This window comes from Heterodontus francisci, chromosome 10, assembly GCF_036365525.1.
Source record: "Heterodontus francisci isolate sHetFra1 chromosome 10, sHetFra1.hap1, whole genome shotgun sequence".
NCBI classification, from domain to species: domain Eukaryota; kingdom Metazoa; phylum Chordata; class Chondrichthyes; order Heterodontiformes; family Heterodontidae; genus Heterodontus; species Heterodontus francisci.
Window position 1 is genome coordinate 82,566,877 of NC_090380.1, and position 22,290 is coordinate 82,589,166.

Sequence of the window (22,290 nt, forward strand, 5' to 3'; positions counted from 1 at the left end):
TAAATAAAAAGCTTACCTTATCAACACACCAGAGTCCTGGTGTGTTTGGTCATTATATACAAATTTACATACATGTGTAACATTCTCTGGGAACAATTAATATGTTTTATGTGCATATCTCCATCCATGTTTCATTACTAGAACATCTGCAGTTACAGCTCTTGCACAGAAGCGGGACAATGCAATACCTCTGAAAGAGTTCAAGAGCTGAGACTACCTCTTCCCTTACCCCCTCACCCCATCAAAAAATTCTACTAAATAGCAAAATTAACCTTTATTAGTACCTTCATCAGTTAAATGATGTGTGTCCTTTTGGTGTTTAAACTTGCTGACTATTTTCTGAGATGGAGATGATCCTAAAAAATATAAATAAAAATATAAAAAAAAAAATGCTGACTTTCACCAAATGGGTTCCTGATGCCAACAGGATACATGGTAATCCCATAATCAACTCCAACTAATGCAAAATGAATGCCTTACACTAATTAAAGCAATGTTGGTCCACTGGTCACTTTCAGTACAAGGACAGTATACCTGCTAACTTCCTCTGTATAATTAATGTAGGGAGTGATGGTGGTGACAGCAGTAGTGGCAGTGGCCAGGTGTAAATATCCCCATTTAGTTTATTTTGAATAGGCCTCAGGAATGACACAAAACCATTTGCTTTGACCACATTTACCATCAGAGTTGCAGGTGTTCCAGAAAAAAATTGAACTCACTCTGTACTTAGGTAGTGAGATTAAATCTCCTCAAATTAAATAAGGGCAAACATGTCCCTGTTGTAAGACTCCTATGTTGTGACAGACACAAATCAATTTTCCACAACGTTACTTTTTAAATTCAACAATAATAAACTTTTATTGTTATGTTTGATCCTGCTACCTGAACTATTTAGTACTCGAAAATCTGTGACTAGTCAAAGTGTTCAGCAACAAAATTGTTCATCAATGTACACAAGGAAGACCGACCCATCCAGAACCTACCGAACATACGTCACTCCACCAGACAGTATAATAAAAGAAAACACTGTAACATCAATTGTAAGAATGCTGGCATTTTCCATACGAACCAGGTGAAAAATGCATTTTATACTGGCAAAAGTGTAATAAAGTTAGGCTCCTATGCTTTGAGTCTGACTTCAAGTGTACACCTGTCTCAAGCTTCTATAAGCCCAAGGTTATTACATTTCTGGCAGCAAAGACACAAATGTTAGTTCTGACCTTGCAAGATCTTTGTTAGCAGTTCTGGAGTATTTCTAGTGGTCTGTTTAGGATTGTATCTTACTTCACCCTTATCCTTCCTTCCCCCATGCCAGTAGGCATTCTAAGGACTCTCAATCCTCAGGTACTATACCCCTCCTTTTCAAATCCATGGTCATCACACCCCTCCTTAAAAATAACACCCTCACTCTGTGCTTGCAAACTATTGCCTCATCTCTAACTTCCCTTTTCTTGAATGAATTGTCACCTCCCAACTTTACCAAAAATCCATGTTTGAATTTCTCCAATTAGGTACTGCCCCTACCACAATGCAGAAACAACCCAAATCAAAGTCAAAAATGATATCCTCAATGACTGTGACGGTGGTGCAGTAGCCCATCTCACCTTCGCCAATCTCTTTGCAGCCTTTGACATGGCCAACCACACCATTCTCCTCCAATACCTTTCATTCGTTGCCCAGCTCAGTGGGAGTGCAGTTTTTATTGGTTACACTCTTACCTACCCAATGGTAGTCAGAATATTTCCAGCAATGGCTTTGTTTCCCATCCGCTGGAGACCCCCAGGAACTAACATTGGTATCTTCTTCCTCTTCCATGTGCTGCTCCTTGTCAACATCATTTGAAGATATGGAGTAAACTCCACATTTATAGTAAAACACCCACCTCTATCTTTCCACCACCTCTCTCACTCCCACAATTGCTTCTGTGTTATCAGACCACTTATCTGACATCCAGTCCTGATTGATTTCTTCCAGTTAATTATCAGGAAGACTGAAGCCATCATCTTTGACTCATCACAAATTCTGTACACTTGCCAGCAACTCCATCACCCGCCCACAGCTAGCCTTCGGTTGAACCAGACTCTTTGGAATTTCAATGCCTATTTGACTTCAACTGAGCTTCCAACCACTTATCCTCTCTATTACATAGGCGGTCTACTTCCATCTCCATAAAAACACCTATCCTTACTCCTGCCTCAACCATCTGCTGATGAAACTCTTATTCTCTACCTTAGGCACCTTCAGACATGACTATTCCAATGTTCTCCTCATGGGCTCCCATCCTTTGAGCTCTGGAAACATCATTTCATTCAAAACTCTGCTGTTGTTTTCCTATCCTGCACCTTATCCCACTCACCCATCATTTCTGTCCTTGCTGACACAGGTTACTGATTCCCCAATGTTGTCAACTTAAAATTCTCATCCTCAGGTTTACTGACTTATCTCTGCCCATCTCTCACCTCTTCCAGCCTGACAACTCCTCTAAAATTCTCTGTTCCTGTGACTCTAGTGCACCGTGCATTCTTCCCTGCCCACTATTGGCAGCCATACCTTCCATGTTTAAGATTACACTCAAAACCCACCTCTTTGACCAAACTCCCTCATCTCTCCTTCTTTGGCTAGGCAAATATTTATGTCTGATTATGTTGCTCTAAAGAACGTTGAGACTTTCTATGTGAAGAGGTGCTATATACAAATTGTTGTTTTTCTTTTTTCAAAAGGTGCAGGTATCCAGAAAGTAACTAAACATGTCTAATTAAGATATATAAATGCAAAAGAAAAATACTGTGGATGCTAGAAATCTACAGTAAAAACAAAAAATGCTAGAAATACTCAGCATTGGTGGAAAGAGAAACCGAGTTAATGGTTCAGGTTGGTGACCTTTCATGATAGACCTGAAACGTTAACTTCATTTTCTCTTTCCACAGATACTGCCTGACCTGCTGAGTATTTCAAGCATTTTCTGTAAGGTATATCAGTCACCTGAAATCTACAGGGGCTTCTGCAACTACTACATGGCACATGCTTCTAAACATTCAATATGAAAATACATCTCGACTACTTTATATGCTGTCATCCTACCTTTATCACATTTTTGTTGTTCAGTGGATCCACTCCTATTCTTTTTCTTTTTCCTTGTCACTGTTGTGTTCTTGCGGTCAAAGGTTACTGGGCTGTATTGTGGAAGGCTGTTGAATTTCTTTGCAAACTCCTGCTCTAGATTCCCTAACCTAGAAGGAAAAGAGAGTTCTCAAATACATTATTTCCATAGTCTTGGTCATCCACAAGTTTTCGAGATTTCTCCTTCAGTTCCAAATTAAACATGATGGACTGGTTGGAGTGGTCAGCACAGAGTGATTGCAAAATGGAGTGCATCGTAAACAGAGTACAAAAGTTGAGAATTTGATGCAAGTAGAAATTCAGTGCAGAGGGGGAAGGAGGTGCTGCTTTTGCCTCCAATGCTTGTTGAGGTTCACGTAAGCTTGAGGTAGTGAGTAATTAAAAGAGTTTGTCCAGTGCTTTGGTGCAAGTTAGTGTGTAGAAAAAGAAAATACTTAAAACAAACTAAAAAGTAGATATAAATAATCTAGACCAAGAGATGGCAGTGCAGGTTGTGTGGCTGGACTAGAATATATGGGGGTTTGTGGACACTGAGACTATCCTGAGTGAACACATCTGCAGTAGATGTCTCTATCTTGAATCTCTGGGGCTCAGAGCTATTGAGCTGGAGTTACTCTGATACATATAGGAGGGGAGGCGTATCTGCAGTTTGCTCCAGACTTCAGTCACACCTCGTACAGAGGTGCAGGTTCAGAATGAGGTTGATGTGACCAAGAGTGGACAGTGTAACAGGAATCCAGGTAAGATAGAGAATAAGGATTCACAGAAACTGATCCTATTCAACAGGTACAATGTACTTGCTATTGGTAAGGATAAGGATAAAGACTACCAGAAGGATAGCCAGAATGCAGAGCAGGTGCGGGTGGCTGTCCAAAAAGGGGAGGAGGGGAAGTATAATGTGGTAGTTATAGAGGATTCAATAATTAGGGGGACAGATAGCATTCTTTGCAAGCATGATTGAGAATTCCACATGGTATGTTTGCCTGCCTGGTACCAGGGTGAGGGTAACATATTGGCATGGATAGAAGATTGGCTAGCTAACAGAAAAGAGAGAGTAGGCATTAAATGGGTCATTTTCTGGTTGGCAAGATGTAACGAGTGGTGGGCCACAGGGATCTGTGCTGGGGCCTCAACTTTTTACAATTTATATAAATGATTTTGATGAAGGGACCGAAGGTATGTTTGCTAAATTTGCTGATGACACAAAGATAGGTAGGAAAGTAAGTTGTGAAGAGGACATAAGGAAGCTACAAAGGGATATAGATAGGTTAGGTGAGCGGGCAAAGATCTGGCAAATGGAGTATAATATAGGAAAATGTGAAATTGTTCATTTTGGCAGGAGGAATAAAAAAGAAGCATATTATCTAAATGGTGAGAGATTGCAGAGCTCTGAGATGCAGAGGGATCTGGGTGTCCTAGTGCATAAATTGCAAAAGGTTAGTATGCAGGTTCAGCAAGTAATTAGGAAAGCTAATAGAATGGTATTGTTTATTGCGAGGGGAATTGAATACAAAAGTAGGGCGGTTATGCTTCAGTTATACAGGGCATGGGTGAGAATACATCTGGAGTACTGTGTACAGTATTGGTCTCCTTATTTAAGGAAGGATGTAAATGTGTTGCAAACAGTTCAGAGAAGGTTTACTAGACTAATATCTGGAATGGGCAGGTTGTCTTATGAGGAAAGGTTGGACAGGCTAGGCTTGCAGCCTCTGGAGTTTAGAAGAGTAAGAGGCGACTTGATTGAAACATGAAGTCCTGCGAGGTCTCGACAGGGTGGATGTAGAAAGGATGTTTCCCCTTGTGGGAGAATCTGGAACCAGGGATCACTGTTTAAAATTAAGGGGTAGCCCATTTTAAGACAGAGATGAGGAGAAATTTTTTTCTCTCAGAGTGTCATTAGTCTTTGGAATTCTTTTCCTCAAAAGGCGGTGGAAGCAGAGTCTTTGAGTATTTTTAAGGCAGAGGTAGATAGATTCTTGATAAGCAAGGGGGTGAATGGTTATCAGGGATAGGCAGGAATGTGGGGTTGAGATTACAACCAGATCAGCCAAGATCTTATTGAATGGTGGAGCAGGCTCGAGGGGCTGAGTGGCTTACTCCTGTTCCTAATTTATGTTCTCATATGTTCATATGGTCGAGGGGCTAGATGGTCCACTCCTATTCCTAGGTTCCAATGGATAACAAAGGACTCTATTGGAACTTATGGCATATTTAACCTACCACACAGTACATCTAGTAATACACCTTAATGGTAGAGTTCTCTCGTTGCTTCCCTCCATGTAATTTTGCTGGCGTACTCGTGTTGAGTCACTGCAGACAAATCAAGTTATCAAGTTTACAAAAGGGATACTTTCTCGAGGTCTCTCCTTACAAAATCATATCTTGTAATTGTGGTTTACAGACACTAGAAGGGTGTGTATTAAAGCTAATAACTGTACTACCCAAGATGTAAAAGTGCTAGGACTAGAGAGGTTATTAGCAGAAATGAGAAATGCAATAAAACAGTCAGAATTTTTCCATCCCTAAACAAATCCTCCATATTACTCAGTTATGGAGGCAAAAAGCATGTGTGGACACATTTTGAATGTTCTTGATGGCAGAGTGATCTGAAAAACCAAGTACTCTTTAATAGCTGACATTTCATCTATGCAGATAAAATATCACATAATATGAGGCTATCAGTCACAGTTAAAAGCATATACACATGGAAATTGATGGTATCGTAGGTATAGTCCGTTCTTGTAAGGCCCTCTGAAAATTAGATACCAGTGATAAGTCCATTGCATAATAATAGTGTGCAACTTAGACAGAAGACTGCTCGACACATAAATCCATTAGCTAAACATGAGTGAATGGCAGTCAGGCTGCCAGGTTAAATCCCGAACAGCAGAAGAGGGGAGAGCAGAGAAAGAAATTGATTTCTTACCCAAGAGCAGATTCATCTTTCTGTTTCAATTTCTTCAACTTTTTGGTTCCACTGGTCCCAACATTTGAAAATGGCCAATCTTCCTCCTTCCAACATCCCTCATGGTCAGATGAACCCCCCTTCCCTGAGGCTTTCTTACCTAAAAGCGATGAAAATACATTTCTGTACCATTCAGTGAACACACACCAGAAGTCACATCTGTATTCCACCATACAAAGTAAGAGCAAGCCATTGGGCTCCTTCAAAACCCAATTCATACTCCTCAGCATTGAACTAGCTTGTATCTTTTCAAGGTCAACTTCTTCACGGCTTTTTTTGTAACTAACTGCTTAAATAAAGGGAAATTTATGTTATTAAAACAAGAGTTTTAATTTGCCATTATTCCAAATTGTTTGACAATTTATTAGCAAACCTTTTGAACCATGAGTTCAATTGGAAATATTAACTTCATCTACTACACTACACTCTTGAACTGCAGAAGATCATCAGGCACTATCGCCTGACATCTGCAGTCTTCCATCCAGCAAGACAAGTCAGTGATGGCCTCGTGTCTCACAGTAACTACCTGCAACTGCCAGATCAGCCATAGACCATATAATGATGGCAAAATGCTCCCCCGACATGAATCTTGTCTCTTTCTCCCTGATACAGAGGTCAGCATTAAAGCCAGTATACGTTCACCTCCAGTGAGCTCTTTGGCAACTCCAGATCACTGATCTTAGCAGAGTTGGCAAAGTTAAAATCTATACAGGATGCCCCCTGTCTCTTTGAAAGTGCACATTTGCTGATGAGAGGTGTGTTTAAACAGGCAGGCTCTGTATTGCCAGCTCCACTAATGTCAGGTTACTGAAGGTATCACTGGAGATGAAAACATATTCCCTTAGACCTTTACCTTTGGAGCTTGGGGGACAATTGTTGTATTCTGGGAAATGTTTTGAGTAGCTCTCGCAATCTTTAAAAATTTATTCATTCATGGGATGTGGGCATCACTGGCAATGCCAACATTTATCACCCATCTCTAATTGCCCTCGAGAAGGTCCTGGTGAGCCGCCTTCTTGAACCACTGCAGTCCATGAGGTGTAGGTACACCCACAGTGCTGTTAGGGAGGGAGTTCCAGGATTTTGATCCAATGACAATGAAGGAATGGCGATATAGTTCCAAGTCAGTATGGTGTATGAGTTGGAGGAGAACTTAAAGGTGGTGGTCTTTACATGCTCCTGCTGCCCTCGTTGTTCTAGATGGTAGAGGTTGTGGGTTAGGGAGGTGCTGTCGAAGGAGCCTTGGTAAGTTGCTGCAGTGCATCATGTAGACGGTACACACTGCAGCCACGGTGCACCTACGGTGGAAAGAGTGAATGTTTAACGTGGTGGATGGGGTGACAATCAGACTGCTTTGTCCTGAATGGTGTCGAGCTTCTTGAGTGTTGCTGGTGCTGCACCTATCCAGGCAAGTGGGGAGTATTTCATCACATTCCTGACTTGTCTCTGAGGAGGGAAGGTCATTGCTGAAACAGCTGAAGATGGTTGGATGTAAGACACTACCTTGAGGAACTCCTGCAGTGATGCCCTGGGACTGAGATGATTGGTCCCCAACAACCACAACCTTCATGCTGGATATGACCCCAGCCAGTGGAAAGTTATCCCCACTGATTTCAATTTTACTGGAGCTCCTTAGTGCCATTATCGGTCAAACGCTATCTTGATGTCAAGGGCAGTCATTCTCACCTCACCTCTGAAATTCAGCTCTTTTATCCATGTTTGGTCCATTGCTGTAATGAAGTCTGGAACCAATTGGTCCTGGCAGAATCCAAACCGAACATCGGTGAGCAGGTTATTAGTAAGTAAGTGCCGCTTGATAGCACTGTTGACAACACCTTCTATCACTTTACTAATGATCGAGAGAAGGCTGATGAGATGGTAATTGGCCAGATTGAATTTGTTGTGCTATTTGTGGACAGGGCATAACTGGGCAATTTTTCATTCTGTCGGGTGGATGCCAGCATTGTTGCTGTACTGGAACAGTCAAGCAGTTTATGGTTAATCAAGCAGCTGACTGCATGAGGGAACCACAGGCTGGCTGAGTAAATGGAGAATGCGCTGCTTGAGAGCGTGGTGTAGACAGGTTCAATTGAGGCATTCTAAAGGGAATCAGACTGTTATCTGAAAAGGAAGAATGGGCATGGTTATGGGGAGAAGATGGGGGAATGGCACTAGGTGAATTGCTCATTCGGAGAACCAGTGCAGACATGATGGGCTGAATAGCCTCCTTCTGTGCTGTACCAATTCTGTGATTCTGTGAAATTGTGCTTGTGAGGGCTTACGCTGATGAGTGTGCAGTGATCAAGCAATGAACAGTGTACAGCAAGTTAAGAACTTTTGATTCTTTGCAACCTGGGGGTCTTCTTCATTACCTTGAATAACTGAAGTTCCACTGTAATGTTTTATGTCTTTACAACAATAACAACTTGTACTTATAGAGTGACTTTAACATAGTAAAACATCCCAAGGTGCTTCACAGGAGCATTAGCAAACATAATTTCACACTGATCCACATAAGGAGATATTAGGGTAGATAAAAATGTAAGAAATAGGAGCAGGAGTAGGCCATTTGACCCTTTGAGTCTGCTCCACTATTCAATCATGGGTGGTCTTCTACATCAAATCCCCCTTCTCACACTATCCCCATATCTCTTGATTCCCTTAGTATCTAAAAATCTATTAATCTCTATCTTGAATATACACAATGACTGAGCATCCACAGCACTCTGGGGTAAAGAATTCCAAAGATTCACAATCCTTTGAATGAAGAAATATCTCCTCACCTCGGTCCTTGGTGTACTTGTCCATAGATCACCGAAGGCAGCAGCACAGGTAGATAAGGTGGTTAAGAAGGCATATGGGATACTTGCCTTTATTAGCTGAGGCATAGAATATAAGAGCAGGGAGGTTATGATGGAGCTGTATAAAACGCTAGTTAGGCCACAGCTGGAGTACTATGTACAGTTCTGGTCATCACACTATCGGAAAGATGTGATTGCATTGGAGAGGGTGCAGAGGAGATTCACCAAGATGTTGCTTGGGCTACAACATTTCAGCTATGAAGAGAGACTGGATAGGCTAGGGTTGTTTTCCGTAGCGCAGAGAAGGCTGAGGGGAGACCTGACTGAGGTATACAAAACTGAGGGGCATTGATAGGATAGATAGGAAGAAACTTTTTCCCTTAGTGGAGGGGCCAATAACCAGGGGGCATAGATTTAAGATAAGGGGCAGGAGGTTTCGAGGGGATTTGAGGAAAAAAATTTTCACCCAGAGAATGGTTGGAATCTGGAACACACTGCCTGAAGGGGCGGTAGAAGCAGGAACCCTCACAACATTTAAGAAGTATTTAGATGAGCACTTGAAACGCCATAGCATACAAGGCTACGGGCCAAGTGCTGAAAAATGGGAGTATATAGATAGGTGCTTGATGGTCGGCACAGACACAGTGGGCTGAAGGGCCTGTTTCTGTACTGTATGACTCTATAAATGGCCAACCCCTTATTCTGAGTCTGTGACCCTGAGTTCTTGACTTCCCTGCCAAGTGAAACATCCTCCCAGCATCAAGCCCTTTAAGGATTTTATATGTTTCAATAAGATCACCTCTCACTCTTCTAAACTCGAGGTAATTTTGGCCTAGCCCCCTCAATCTCTCCTCATAGGACAATACCCTCACCCCAGGAATCAGTCTGGTGAACCTTTGTTGCACTCCCTCTAAAGCAAGTATATCTTTCCTTAGATAAGGAGACCAAAACTGGACACAGTACTCCAGGTGTGGTCGCACTAAGGCCCTGTATAATTGAAGTAAGACTTCTTCACTCTTATACTCCAAACCCTTTGTAATACAGGCTAAAATACCATTTGGTTTCCTAATTGCACGCTTTGTACTGTGTGTACAAGAACACCCAGGCCCCTATGAATACCAGCATTTCCCAGTCTCTCACCATTTAAAAAATATTCTACTTTTCTATTTTGCCTACCAAAGTCGCTAACTTCACATTTCTCCACATTATATTCCATCTGCCACATCCTTGTCCATTCACTTAACATGTTTTTATCCCTTTGCAGCCTCTTTGCATCCTCCACACAACTTACCTTCCGCAAGCAGGACCCTGAGCTTCCGGTTGCTTGCCATTTCAACACTCCCCCCTGCTCTCATCTCTGTCCTGGGATTGCTGCAGTGTTCCAGTGAACATCAACGCAAGCTCGAGGAACACATCTCATCTACCGATTAGGCACACTACAGCCAGCCGGACTGAACATTGAGTTCAATAATTTCAGAGCATGACAGCCCCCCATTTTACTTTCATTTTTAGTTATTTTTTCTTCCTTTTTTTTTTACATTCTTTTTTACATTTTTTACAATCTTTTTTTGCATTTATTTCATTTCATCCTAGTTTGTTCAGTTTGCTTACCCACTGTTTTTTTCAGGTTTGCACTTGCTGCTGTTCAATATTCAGTGTATTCACACCTAATCTGTACTAATGCTTTGTCTTTCAACACACCATTAACATATTGTTTGCCTTTGCTCCGTGACCTTTTGGTCAGCTATGTGGCCTGGTCCAATCTGCACCTTCTCCTTTGTTATCTCTTGCCCCACCCCCACCTCACTTGTTTATAATCTGTGACTTTTCTAATATTTGTCAGTTCCGAAAAAGGGTCACTGACCCGAAACGTTAACTCTGCTTCTCTTTCCACAGATGCTGCCAGACCTGCTGAGTGATTCCAGCATTTCTTGTTTTTGTTACCTTTACCACCTACCTTTGTACTGACAACAAACTTGGGATACATTATACTCAGCTCATCTAAGTCATTGGTATAATCGGTAAATAGCTGATGCCCAAGCACTGCTCCTTATAGTACCCCACTAGTTACAGCCTGCTAACCCAAAAATGACCCATTTACACCTACTCTCTGTAAGATGACCAAAAGTTTGATCAAAGAATTAGGTTGTAATGAGTGTCTTAAGGAAGGAAAGAGTGGTACAGAGGAAAAGAGGTTTAGGGAGGAAATTCTGGAGCTTCAGGCCTCAACAGCTGAAGGCACGGCTGCCAATGGTGAAGCAATTAAAATCGGTGATGCCTAAGAGGCCAAAATTGGAAGACCACAGATATCCCGGAAGGTTGTAAGGCTGGAGGAGAAAACAGAGATAGGGAGATAGGCCATGGAGGCATCTGAAAACAAGGATGAGAATTTTAAAATCAAGGCTTTGCTTAACTGGGAGCTAATGAAGGTCAGCAAGCACAGGGCTGATGGGTGAACGGGACTTAGTGTGAGTTAGGACATAGGCAGCAGAGTTTTGGATGACCGGTGAGTTTACAAAGGTAGAAATTGGGAGGCTGACCAGGGCTGTGTTGGAATAGTCAAGTCAAACGGAGATAACAAAGGCACTAATAAAAGTTTCAGCAGCATATGAGCTGAAATTGGAGCAGAGTCAGGAGGTAGAAGTAGGTAGCCCTAGTGATGGCAAACATGTGTAGTTGGAAGCTTAGCTAAGAGTCAAATATCACACCAAGGCTGTGAACAGTCTGGTTTAGTCTCAGACAGTTGCCAGAGTGAGGGGTGGAGCTGGTAGCTAGGGAATGGAGTTTGTGGCAGGGACTGAAGACAATGCACTGATTCTCCAGAAAACCCTTCTAAAAAGTTTCTCATAAAGTAGTCATTATTATGGAAATGTTTGCAATGCTGCCATCTATTGGCGATTATAATATTGGGCATAATAACACTGTGGAATTTCCCCCCATGCTGTGGCCTAAATTAACCTTCAGGGATAGCCACACGGGAATGAAACTTACATAATCTGGTTGTAAGATCATTTTATCAAACATTATTAAATATTAAAGGCATATTTCCAATGTTCTAAAAAGCATTAAATTCCAGACAATACATCTTTTGGAAGCAGCAACATCCTGACCCAAACTAGTTATGAAACACAGTAAAACAGCTCCATTCTACACTAGATTTGAGGGAGAAACAAAGGTACGCCAGGGGAAACCTCTGCAGAGATCACAGTTGAGGATTAGTACAACCAGGTACAGGAATTCCACGGAAAGGAGACAAGTGCTGAGGGCTACTTAATGTATACCAGAACTGAAATCAGAATTTGAGGCCCTGTCAACGTTTGATGGGAAAAATCAGCACACACTGGGCCCTTCTAAGTACAGTTGCTAATAGAAGGGATCCCAGGCACTGCATACTATAAGCAGGAATTGCCACTAGAACAAGTATACAGCAGCTGGAGATCCTTCCATCAGCAGCAACACTGAGGGATGAGAGGACGAGACTGATGGCAATGAAGGGGTGACAGAAGGGAGCAAAAGCTGAAAGTGTTCCTTTGAGCTAGGGAGGAAGACTGGTGTAAGCATCAACTGACGAGGAATGGACAGCGTATGTGGCGTGGAATAGAGTGTTAGCTAGAAATGTAGAAGGAAAGAGAGCCAGCATGATTGGATAAGATTGGAAGGAGAAAGATGAGGGTCACTTGAATTGGTGAAGGACAGAAGAACAGCACCGGCTAAAATGGTGTGGGGTGGGGTAGACCAGGAGGTAGAAAAGGGCCAGCTTGAACTGGGGGTGCGAGGAAGGAGGGAGAGAACAGTGACAGGTTGAATTAAGAATGGAAAGGGAAAATAATACCTTCTCGATTGGGGCGGGTGCTAGGGGTAAGGTTGATGAAAGAAGAGCCAGGTTGAGCTGAGGGGAGATATGGGAAAGAGTGCCAGGTTCAACTAGGAGGATTAAATGATAAGGAGGAGTGTCTCTGAGAAAGGGTGGGAAGTTGGAAGAGGTACAATGCCTCTGAATTGCAACATTTTGAACTATGGCTGAGGGTTAGATGTGAGTGACTGCTGAGGTCACTTTTTTGATCAAAATTTACAATTAACATTCAGTGAGCAGAGCTATAGATGTATATTTATAAAGAGAATGGCTTAAAATTTCAGGAAAATCTCTCAGACCAGAGGTTCCCAAACTATTTGTGCTAAATTTGTAGAATTCTTCTTGTCTCATGCAGAAATTCTTGACCCCATCTAAGAAACAGTATTTCTACATAATTAATATCAGTATAGGTATAGCTGGTAACCCAGAATACTGTTTTGAAACTTTAGCTGTTTTAATTCTGCTCCCTTACACTTCGGGGTATCAACATGAAGTCCAATCCTAACAGAAAACATGGCCATGAAATTCCAAAAATTTGCTGTCCTTGTTGATGTTACTTGCTGCAGAAACCACAGGCTGGATTTTCATTACAGAGGTGGGAAACAAGAACCTGATGTAGTTTTGGGTCAGAAACTTGCCTCCGGTGGAAAACCGATTCAGATTTCAAATGGGTAAGTCCTTTATTGGTATGGAGATGGAGTCAGTGATAGCTGTCTCTATCCAGGGCCTCAACTCTCTGGAGGGCCATGTTATGGAGAACGCAGCAGACCACCACAACGACCAAGACCCTTGTAGGAGGATATTGGAGGACATCACCCAACCGGTCCAGGCATCGGAATCACACGTGATTGCGGGGTGCTGGGGTCCCTGACTAGCTCCTCATGGGGCCGCCATGAGGAAGATTGCAGCGGCATGACGGCGGCGAAGAAAATCAAGCCCATAGAGGGAGCTCTTGTGTTGTCGCAGACCAGTTGGATGTTGAAGGACTGAAAGCCCTTCCTGTTGATGAATCTCACTGGCCAGTCACTGGGTGCCTTGATGGCCACATGGGCTCAATCAATGATGCCCTGCACCTGCGGGAATCCAGCAATAGACCCCCAATGCCCTTTGTGCCTGTGCAGGCCCATCTGTGTTAAAGTGGATGTGGTCCCCTGCCCTCTGGAATATGGCACTGGTGAACTGCCTGTTGGTGTGATGAGCTGACGACTACGGGATGTCACCCAGGTCCGCAGCTGATCCCTTGAACAAACCAGTTGCATAGAAATTCAGAGCGATGGTGAATTTGACCGCTGCAGGAAACGGACTGTCATGGGAAACGCGAGGCCTCAGATCATTGTGGATCACAGCACAAGGGATAGAGACCATCTGCCTGGATAGGCAGAGCCTCCTACGACACCGCCACTCTGTCATTTGCAGGTAGCTGACTCTTGGGCAGTAGACCCAATATCTTGGGTAGCGCCTTCTTCCCCTTTCAAGCCTCGCTGTGCTCCTCTGACCTCATACTGCCCAGAAGGTTTCATCTGCTGAAGCTCATCCTGGCTGCTCTGTCCAATGTCAGAGTAGCCTGTTTCCATCTAGCTTACCTCAGCTGGGCTTTGTGCATTCACCAGGCCTTCTCCTGCCAATGCCAGGTGCCCCAGTGATGCCAGGTGCTCACGTCCCTTTCCAGATTCTTACCACTCACCACTGAGAAAAACAAGTCTTCCAGCTCCAGCAATGGCTACTCTGTGGCACTTTTGAAGCAGCTAAGCTTATTTTGTGCCTCTGCATTATTTTAACCAGCCCTTCCTATAGCCCTCATAGTCCCCTGCATTGTTCACGTCTTCTAAACCCTCTCGTGGTCCAGACATGGTGTTCTCCCTGTTCCCTTCCTTTAAAGATCCAAAAATGCTGATGACAAGCCTGTTAATGAGCTCCTCAATGAGCTCAATAAGCGGGGTTGCCATTCCCTCCCTCCCTCCCAGCATCCCTTTAAAAATGGCTTCGCATTCCGGAGGTGGCGGGACCCAGTGTCGACCTCCAAGAATGCGATCTTCAAATCGTGCTCGCATCTGCTCCCGCACCCAGCGGGCTTTAAAAATCTGGCTCTACATTTCTGAATGAACAAGACACATGTAAATTGAGAAGCTCTGAAAATGCCATTAGCTGTCAGCAGGGAATAGCTGAGTTTTGGGAAGAGTGGGGTTAGAAGCCAGCCCCAAGGATTTGGTTGGGGGGCCGGGGGCGGGCAGGTGGAGGTGGTGTTAGTGGAGGGGTTTGGCTACACCACCACCAATGGAGGAGATACATATTGCAGGCATTACCTGTGAGTGAGTTACAGTCCGTTCACTCCTGGGTAGGTTGAATACACGTCTCTCTTACCTCCCCGCCCCCATTAGTGAGTACTGCATGTTCCTCGTTGCCTCCTACCCCTCCACCCACCCACCTTCTCCATCAATTTGGGAACCTCCGCCTTAGATACTTCAGATTCCAGGTGAAACATGGTAATTGAAAAATGTCACAAAAGAAATTAATTTTGCCAGCAGAAACAGAGTTTACTGTTTAAACAGCCATTTCCAACCTATTGCAAGTAATGTTTCTGCTGCAATGTAGTTAATATAGTATTCCAAAAGTGTTTTTCTCATTCATACTGTCATCATTTAGCATAAAGGTACCATTCATAAAGCCAAGTAATCTAGTCATAGTTCATGCAGGATACAGTCAGACACATCTAACTGCCCACAGAAATAACACCAGCTGAATGGTGTCAAAAGCACCTGGGCCGCACAACCTGTGTTTTCCAGTTTAGGCTTCTGTGGTTGTATTACTGTATATTGTAGAAGGGAAATTCCAAAAACACAGACCTGAAATTGGCATGAATTTTTAAACATGGAAATAGGTTAGGGCATACTTTGTCAATATGGCAGAGACTTCAATTATTTTAAACACTTCCACATCAGTGTCACAGGTTAACGCATGAATGTTCTACACTCGTGTAGAAAAACATGGCGTATTTGCAACACAACATGATAGCCTGCACGGCTATTTGTAACAGGAACAGAGTGCATGCACCCCATCTATAATTTATGCTTCTATTCATCCCATTGCCAACATTTCCAGTGCTCTCTCATTTTCCCCACTTACATGCCATGCACTACACCCTGACTAAAAGCCCAGGGAAGCAACCTATTCTAGTTGTATCTATCCATGTTGCTCAGCAAACAGGTGCTAGGAAACGTGAGATAGTACTCACTCTGAATTTGACTTTTCACTATGGAGAAGAACCTCACTTCTATTTCTGCCTCTCCAGCTAAGATGAAGAATTAACTGAAAACTGGTCTGCACTGAGAGCTGCTGAGTCTGGTCAGAAGGAGTTTTAAGGGTTAATTTCGATCCAAAGTCTAGCCTTTTCTTAATTTAGCAGTTAACTAAAAATTACTCCTTAAGTTAAGAGAAGTTAAGTTTTATTCCACCCTTAAAACAGGGGTATACAAGCTCGCTGGGAGCTGCTGCACCTAGTTAGTTAGGTAGCTGGATTAAACTGGTTTTCAGAAGCTTAAATCAGTTGTTTGTCAGAAAGTGAAAAAGAGGGATTCCTCAGTGTTGCTTCATTTGCACTGAGTGCTGCTTTGAATGCACAGAGTGTAAAGTGGGCGTTTGGTGATTGAGGGAGCTCAGTGAGGGAGATGCTCCATTCTTTCTTTTTCTACCTTTTTGCAGCCTCCAGTAGCTGGCTCTTTTTTCAGTACAGGGGAACAAGCTGATTGGGAAATAACTGGTAAGTTGTTCTACTTATTCTCATTGTAATAAATAGTTTTTAAAGTTACGGCATGGCAGGTCAGCTCAGCCAAGTGGAATGTACATCCTGTGGTTATGGGTGACCGCCAGCCACTCTAAGAGAACCAGGCAGGCAATGCAGGAATCCCCTGAGTCTATCTTGCTCGCTAATCAGTTTTCCATACTGGATACTGATGAGGGCGATGGTTCCTCAGGGGAGTGCAGCCAGAGCAAAGTCCATGGCACCACGGGTGGCTTGGGGTGGAGGGGGGGGGGGGAGGAAGAAGAGTGGAAGAGCATTAGCGATAGGGGATTTGATAGTCAGGGGACCAGGAAGACATTTCTGCAGCAGTAAAGGTGACTCCAGGATGGTGTGTTGCCTCCCTGGTGCCATGGTCAAGGATGCCACGGAGCCACTGCAGGACATCCTTCTAGGACAGGGTGAACAGCTAGAGGTCGTGGTCCACATTGGTACCAATGACATAGGTAGGAAGAGGGATGAGGTCCTAAAAGCAGATTTTAGGGAGTTAGGAAGGAAATTAAAAAGCAGGACCTCAAAAGCAGTAATCTCAGGGTTACTCCCAGTGCCATGTGCTCGTGAGCACTGGAATAGGAGGATTGTCGATTGAACACTTGGCTGGAGAATTGGTGTAGGAGGGAGAGCATCAGATTTCTGAGGTATTGGGACCGGTTCTGGGGCAGGTGGAATCTGTACAAGATGGGCTACACCTTAACAAGACCGGAACTAATATCCTCGCAGGGAGCTTTGCGAGTGTTGTCATGGAGGATTTAAACTAGCTTGTCAGGGGGATGGGAAGCTGAGGGGTAGCTCAAACTGGAAGGAAGTAAAGCTAGTAACAGCAGATAGAAAGGCAGCAGGCGACATTAGAAGGCAGACGAAACAAAGGCGAGTACCAACTCAGCTTAGAATGCAGAATATCAAGAAGGCAAGGTTATGGGCACTCTACCTGAATGCACGCAGCATTCACAACAAAGTAGATGATTTAAAGGCCCAAATAGAGGTAAATGGGTATGATCTATATGTGAAAACGTGGCTACAGGGTGACCAAGACTGGGAACTGAATATTCAAGGATATTTAACATTGAGGAAGGACAGGCAAAAAGGAAAAGGAGATGGTGTTGCATTGATAACCAGGGATGGGACATTAGAAAAGGAGGATCTCAGATCAGAAGAATAAAATTTCGAATCTGTTTGGGTAGAGCTAAGGAACAGCAAGGGGCAGCAAACATTGGTAGGAGTTGTTTATAGGCCACCAAACAGTAGTGGTGGTGTAGTGCACGGTATTAATCAGGAGATTAGAGAAGCATGTAGCATGGGTAATACAGTAATCATGGATGACTTCAATCTGCATAAAGACTGGATAAACCTAATGAGTACTAATGCTGTGGAGGATGAGTTTCTGGAGTGTGTTAGAGATGGTTTTCTAGAGCAGCATGTTGAAGAACTGACTACAAAATAGGCTATTTTAGGTCAGTATTATGTAATGAAAAAGGGTTAATTAATAATCTTGTTGTAAAAGAACCTTTAGGGATGAGTGACCATAACATGTTCGAAATTTACATTATGTTTGAAAGTGAGGTAGTTCAATCTGAAGCCAGGGTGTTAAATTTGAACAAAGGAAATAATGAAGGTATGAGGGGCAAATTGGCTGAGGTGGATTGGGAAAATATATTGAAAGGTATGACAGTACATAGGCAATACATAGCCTTTAAAGAATTATTACATAGTTTACAGCAGCTATACATTCCTTCAAGGCTCATGAACCCCCAAAGAAAAGGCAGTCAACCGCGACTAAGAAAGGAAGTTAAGGATTGTATGAGATTAAAAGAAAAGACCGATAAAGTTGCCAGAAATAGTAGCAAACCTGAGAATTGCGAGGATTTTAGAATACAGCAAAAGAGGACCAAGAAACTGATAAAGAAAGGGAGCACAGAATATGAATGTAAACAAGCAAAAAATATAAAACGGACTATAAAAGCTTCTACAGGTATGTTAAAAAGGAAATGTTTGGCTAAGACAAATGTAGGTCCATTACTGGCAGAGTCAGAAGAATTTATAATAGGGAATAGAGAAATGACAGAGAAGTTAAATGATTTCTTTCTGTCTGTCTTCACTGAGGAAGATACAAGAAATCTTCCAGAATTATAGATCCAAGGGATTAGGGGGAATTAGGAATTGAAGGAATTTAGTATTAGGAAGAAGGTTGTATTGGAGAAATTAATGGGGCTGAAGGTTAATAAGTCCCTGGGACCTGATATTCTACATCCCAGAGTGTTGAAAGAGGTAGCTATGGAGATAGTGGATGCATTGGTGATCATCTTCCAAAATTCTATAGATTCTGGAATGGTTCCTGCAGATTGGAAGATTGCAAATGTCACACCACTATTTAAGAAGGGAGGGAGAGAGAAAACAGGGAACTACAGACTTGTTAGCCTCGCATCAGTAATAGGGAAAATGCGAGAATTTATTCTAAAGGATGTGATAAATGGACACTTGGATAATAATGATCTCATTAGACATAGTCAACATGGATTTATGAATGGGAAATCATGTTTGATAAACCTGTTGGAGTTTTTTTGAGGATTTTACTAACAGAATTAATAAAGGGGAGACAGTGGACGTGGTATTCTTGGATTTTCCGAAGGCTTTTGAAAAAGTCCCCCACAGGAGGTAATATATTTATTGGCATGAATTAAGGATTAGTTAACAGGCAGAAAACAGGGAGTAGGAATTAATGGGTCATTCTCACGTTGGCAGGCTGTGACTAGTGGGGTACCGCAAGGATCAGTACTTGGGCCCCAGCTGTTCACAATATACATCAATGATTTGGATGTGGGGCCCAAATGTAATATTTCCATGTTTGAGAATGACACAAAACTAGGTGGGAATGTGTGTTGTGAGGAAGATGTAAAGTGGCTTCAAGGGGTTTTGGACAGACTTAGTGAGTGAGCAAGATGTGGAAAAATGTGAGGTTATCCACTTTGGTAGAAGGAACAGACGTGCATAGTATTTCTTAAAGGGTATGAGATTAGAAAGTGTAGACATACAAAGGGACCTGGGTGTCCTCGTCAATAAGTCACTGAAAGCTAACGTGCAGGTGCAGCAAGCAATTAGGAAGGCTAATGGTATGTTAGCCTTTATCGTAAGAGAATTTGAGTACAGAAGTAGCAAAGTCTTACTTCAATTGTATAGAATAAAAACAAGAAATGCTGGAACCACTCAGCAGGTCTGGCAGCATCTGTGGAAAGAGAAGCAGAGTTAACGTTTCAGGTCAGTGACCCTTCTTCATCGATGAAGGGTCACTGACCCGAAACGTTAACTCTGCTTCTCTTTCCACAGATGCTGCCAGACCTGCTGAGTGGTTCCAGCATTTCTTGTTTTTATTTCAGATTTCCAGCATCCGCAGTATTTTGCTTTCAATTGTATAGAACCTTGGTTAGACCACACCTGGAGTACTGTGTCCAGTTTTGGTCCCCTTACCTTAGGAAGGATATTATTTCCACAGAGGGAGTGTAGTGAAGGTTCACCAGACTTGTTCCCAGATGGCAGGACTGTCCTATGAAGAGAGATTGGGGAAACCGGGCCTGTATTCTCTAGAGTTTCGATGAAAGAGGGGTGATCTCATTGAAATCTACAAAATACTCAAAGGGATAAACAGGGTCGATGCAGGTAAGATGTTTCCCCTGGTTGGGGAGTCTAGAACCAGGGAACACAATTTCAAAATAAGGGAGAAGCCACTTTGGTCAGAGGAGAAATTTCTTCATTCAGAGGGCTGTGAATTTTTGGAATTCTCTACCCCAGAGGGCTGTGGAAGCTCAGTCATTGAGTATGTTTAAAGCAGAGATTGACAGATTTCTAAATATCGATGACATGAAGGGATATGGGGCTAGTGTGGGAAAAAGGCATTGAAATGGATGATCAGCCATGATCGTATTGAATGGCGGGGCAGGCTCAATGGGCTGAATGGCCTATTCCTGCTCCTATGTTCCATACATCACATCCTTCATTTCATTGTGTTATGCATTAGCACATCAATCATCTTACAAATTGCACCTTCAAGGTGAGCTTCATTTAGAGTTTCTTCACTTACCTCTGTCAACATTAGCCCGTAAAGATGTCAACATGCCTTCTGACACCAAAGTTTTATAAAGAGCACCTTTACATGATCGTTCAGATTTTCTGGACCCAGATGCTTCTGTCTTTTTACTGATTTCCTTGTTCTCAGCTTTCACTTCACCTAGTGCATTATGGGAAAGTAGTTGCTCAGTAACTGAAAAAGTTTCAGTTTTGATAGGGCTGGTGGTAACCTTCTCAAGATCAGAAACCTTTGAATGTTTGTTGAGTTCTGAAACCTTTTCAGCAGGTAATTTTATTTGTTTTGGTTTCATTTTTTTCTTTGGTGGGCTGGAGACAGAGTGTAACAGATTTTCAGTTGACTTTGCTGAGCATCGTCCACTTTTCACTGGGCTACCTGAAGGTTTTTCAGTGCCCCAGTCACCCTTAGCAACAGCATCAATCGTGTACATTAAGCTTTCCATGTCAGACTCTGACGATTTCCGTTTTTTCCCGCTTTTTTTAAATATCTGTTTTTCAGCTTTGGTAGATTCGAGTTTAACTTTTTTCTTCTTCTTTTTAATTTTTTCACTTTTGTTAAGACTTGTCACAGAAGTGTCAGTTAACAAAGACAATGATTTGTCATTAGTAATCCAGTCCTGTGGCTTAATATCATCGTTATTCTTTGTCCCTAATCCAGGATTAACAGTGGGGTCCTCAGACGGGCACCCATCCTCTGAGGTACCTGTAGTAGGCTCATTTTTTACTCCTTCTGTTACCAACCGGTCCGAACACATCTGAAGCAAAAAACACACATTGCAATTAAACAGAATTTTCAGGGGATCATACTAGAATAAATTCTTACATCTTTCAATGCACTTAAGATAATGGAGGACAGCATACAAATAGGGCTGCCAACACCTGCTGGATCTATTCCTGGAGGTTGCATCACATGACCTCCCATCGCCAACTGCCCCACCAAGTCAAACACCCTTCCCCACCATCTTTACTTTTTATAACTAACAAATAAAAGTGCTCAATTTTTTTTAAACAAATATTTAATGACCCTACGTGTCAGCCTTGGCTTAGTGTGTAGCACTCTCACCTTTGAGTCAGAAGGTTGTGGGTTCAAGTCCCACTCCAGAACATGAGCACAAAAATCAAGGTTGACACTGCAATGCAGTACTGAGTGCTGCACTGTTGGGGGTGCCATCTTTCAATGAGACATTAAACCGAGTCCCGTCAGGTGAACGTGAAAGATCCCATGACACTACTTCAAAGAAGAGCAGGGGATTCATCCCCAGTGTCCTGACCAATATTTATTTTTGAACCAAAATCACTAAGAGATATTATCTGGTCATTATCACATTGCCACTGTTGGGTGCTTGCTGTGCTTGAATTGGCTGCCGTGTTTCCTACAAATGTGACTACACTGCAAAAGTACTTCATTAGCTGTAAAGCGCTTTGCGACGTCCTGTGGTCATGAAAGTCACTACAGAAATGCAAGTCTTCCTTTTCTCTTTCTATGATTTTTCCCCTGGGTCGTTCAAGTAGTGTCCAGTAGATTAATCTTCAATTCCTGGAGACTCCATAATCTTCGAGGGTTGGCAACACTCCATGCAACCAATTAAACAGCAATGTGGCTGCCAATAATTCTAATTAACACCATGGTAACAGCAATGCATTGTAATACCATTATTAGATCTAACAAAGTCTTGCC

The 22,290-nt window shown here is 42.7% G+C and overlaps 1 protein-coding gene across 7 annotated transcripts in view; it reads right to left on the minus strand.

Annotated features, from left to right (window-relative positions):
- The window catches only part of LOC137374578 (HMG box transcription factor BBX), a 234,483-nt gene that overhangs the window by 13,515 nt on the left and 198,678 nt on the right, over positions 1 to 22,290 (minus strand). For 6 of the 7 annotated variants that reach the window (XM_068040885.1, XM_068040890.1, XM_068040884.1 and 3 more), the window contains 4 exons: positions 20,608 to 21,367; positions 6,047 to 6,185; positions 3,082 to 3,230; positions 285 to 356 (listed from right to left, as the gene is read on the minus strand). In XM_068040885.1, the coding sequence (XP_067896986.1) occupies positions 285 to 356; positions 3,082 to 3,230; positions 6,047 to 6,185; positions 20,608 to 21,367 (1,120 nt within the window). The remainder of the gene's footprint in view (positions 1 to 284; positions 357 to 3,081; positions 3,231 to 6,046; positions 6,186 to 20,607; positions 21,368 to 22,290) is intronic. The other variant, XM_068040891.1, reaches the window with a different exon arrangement.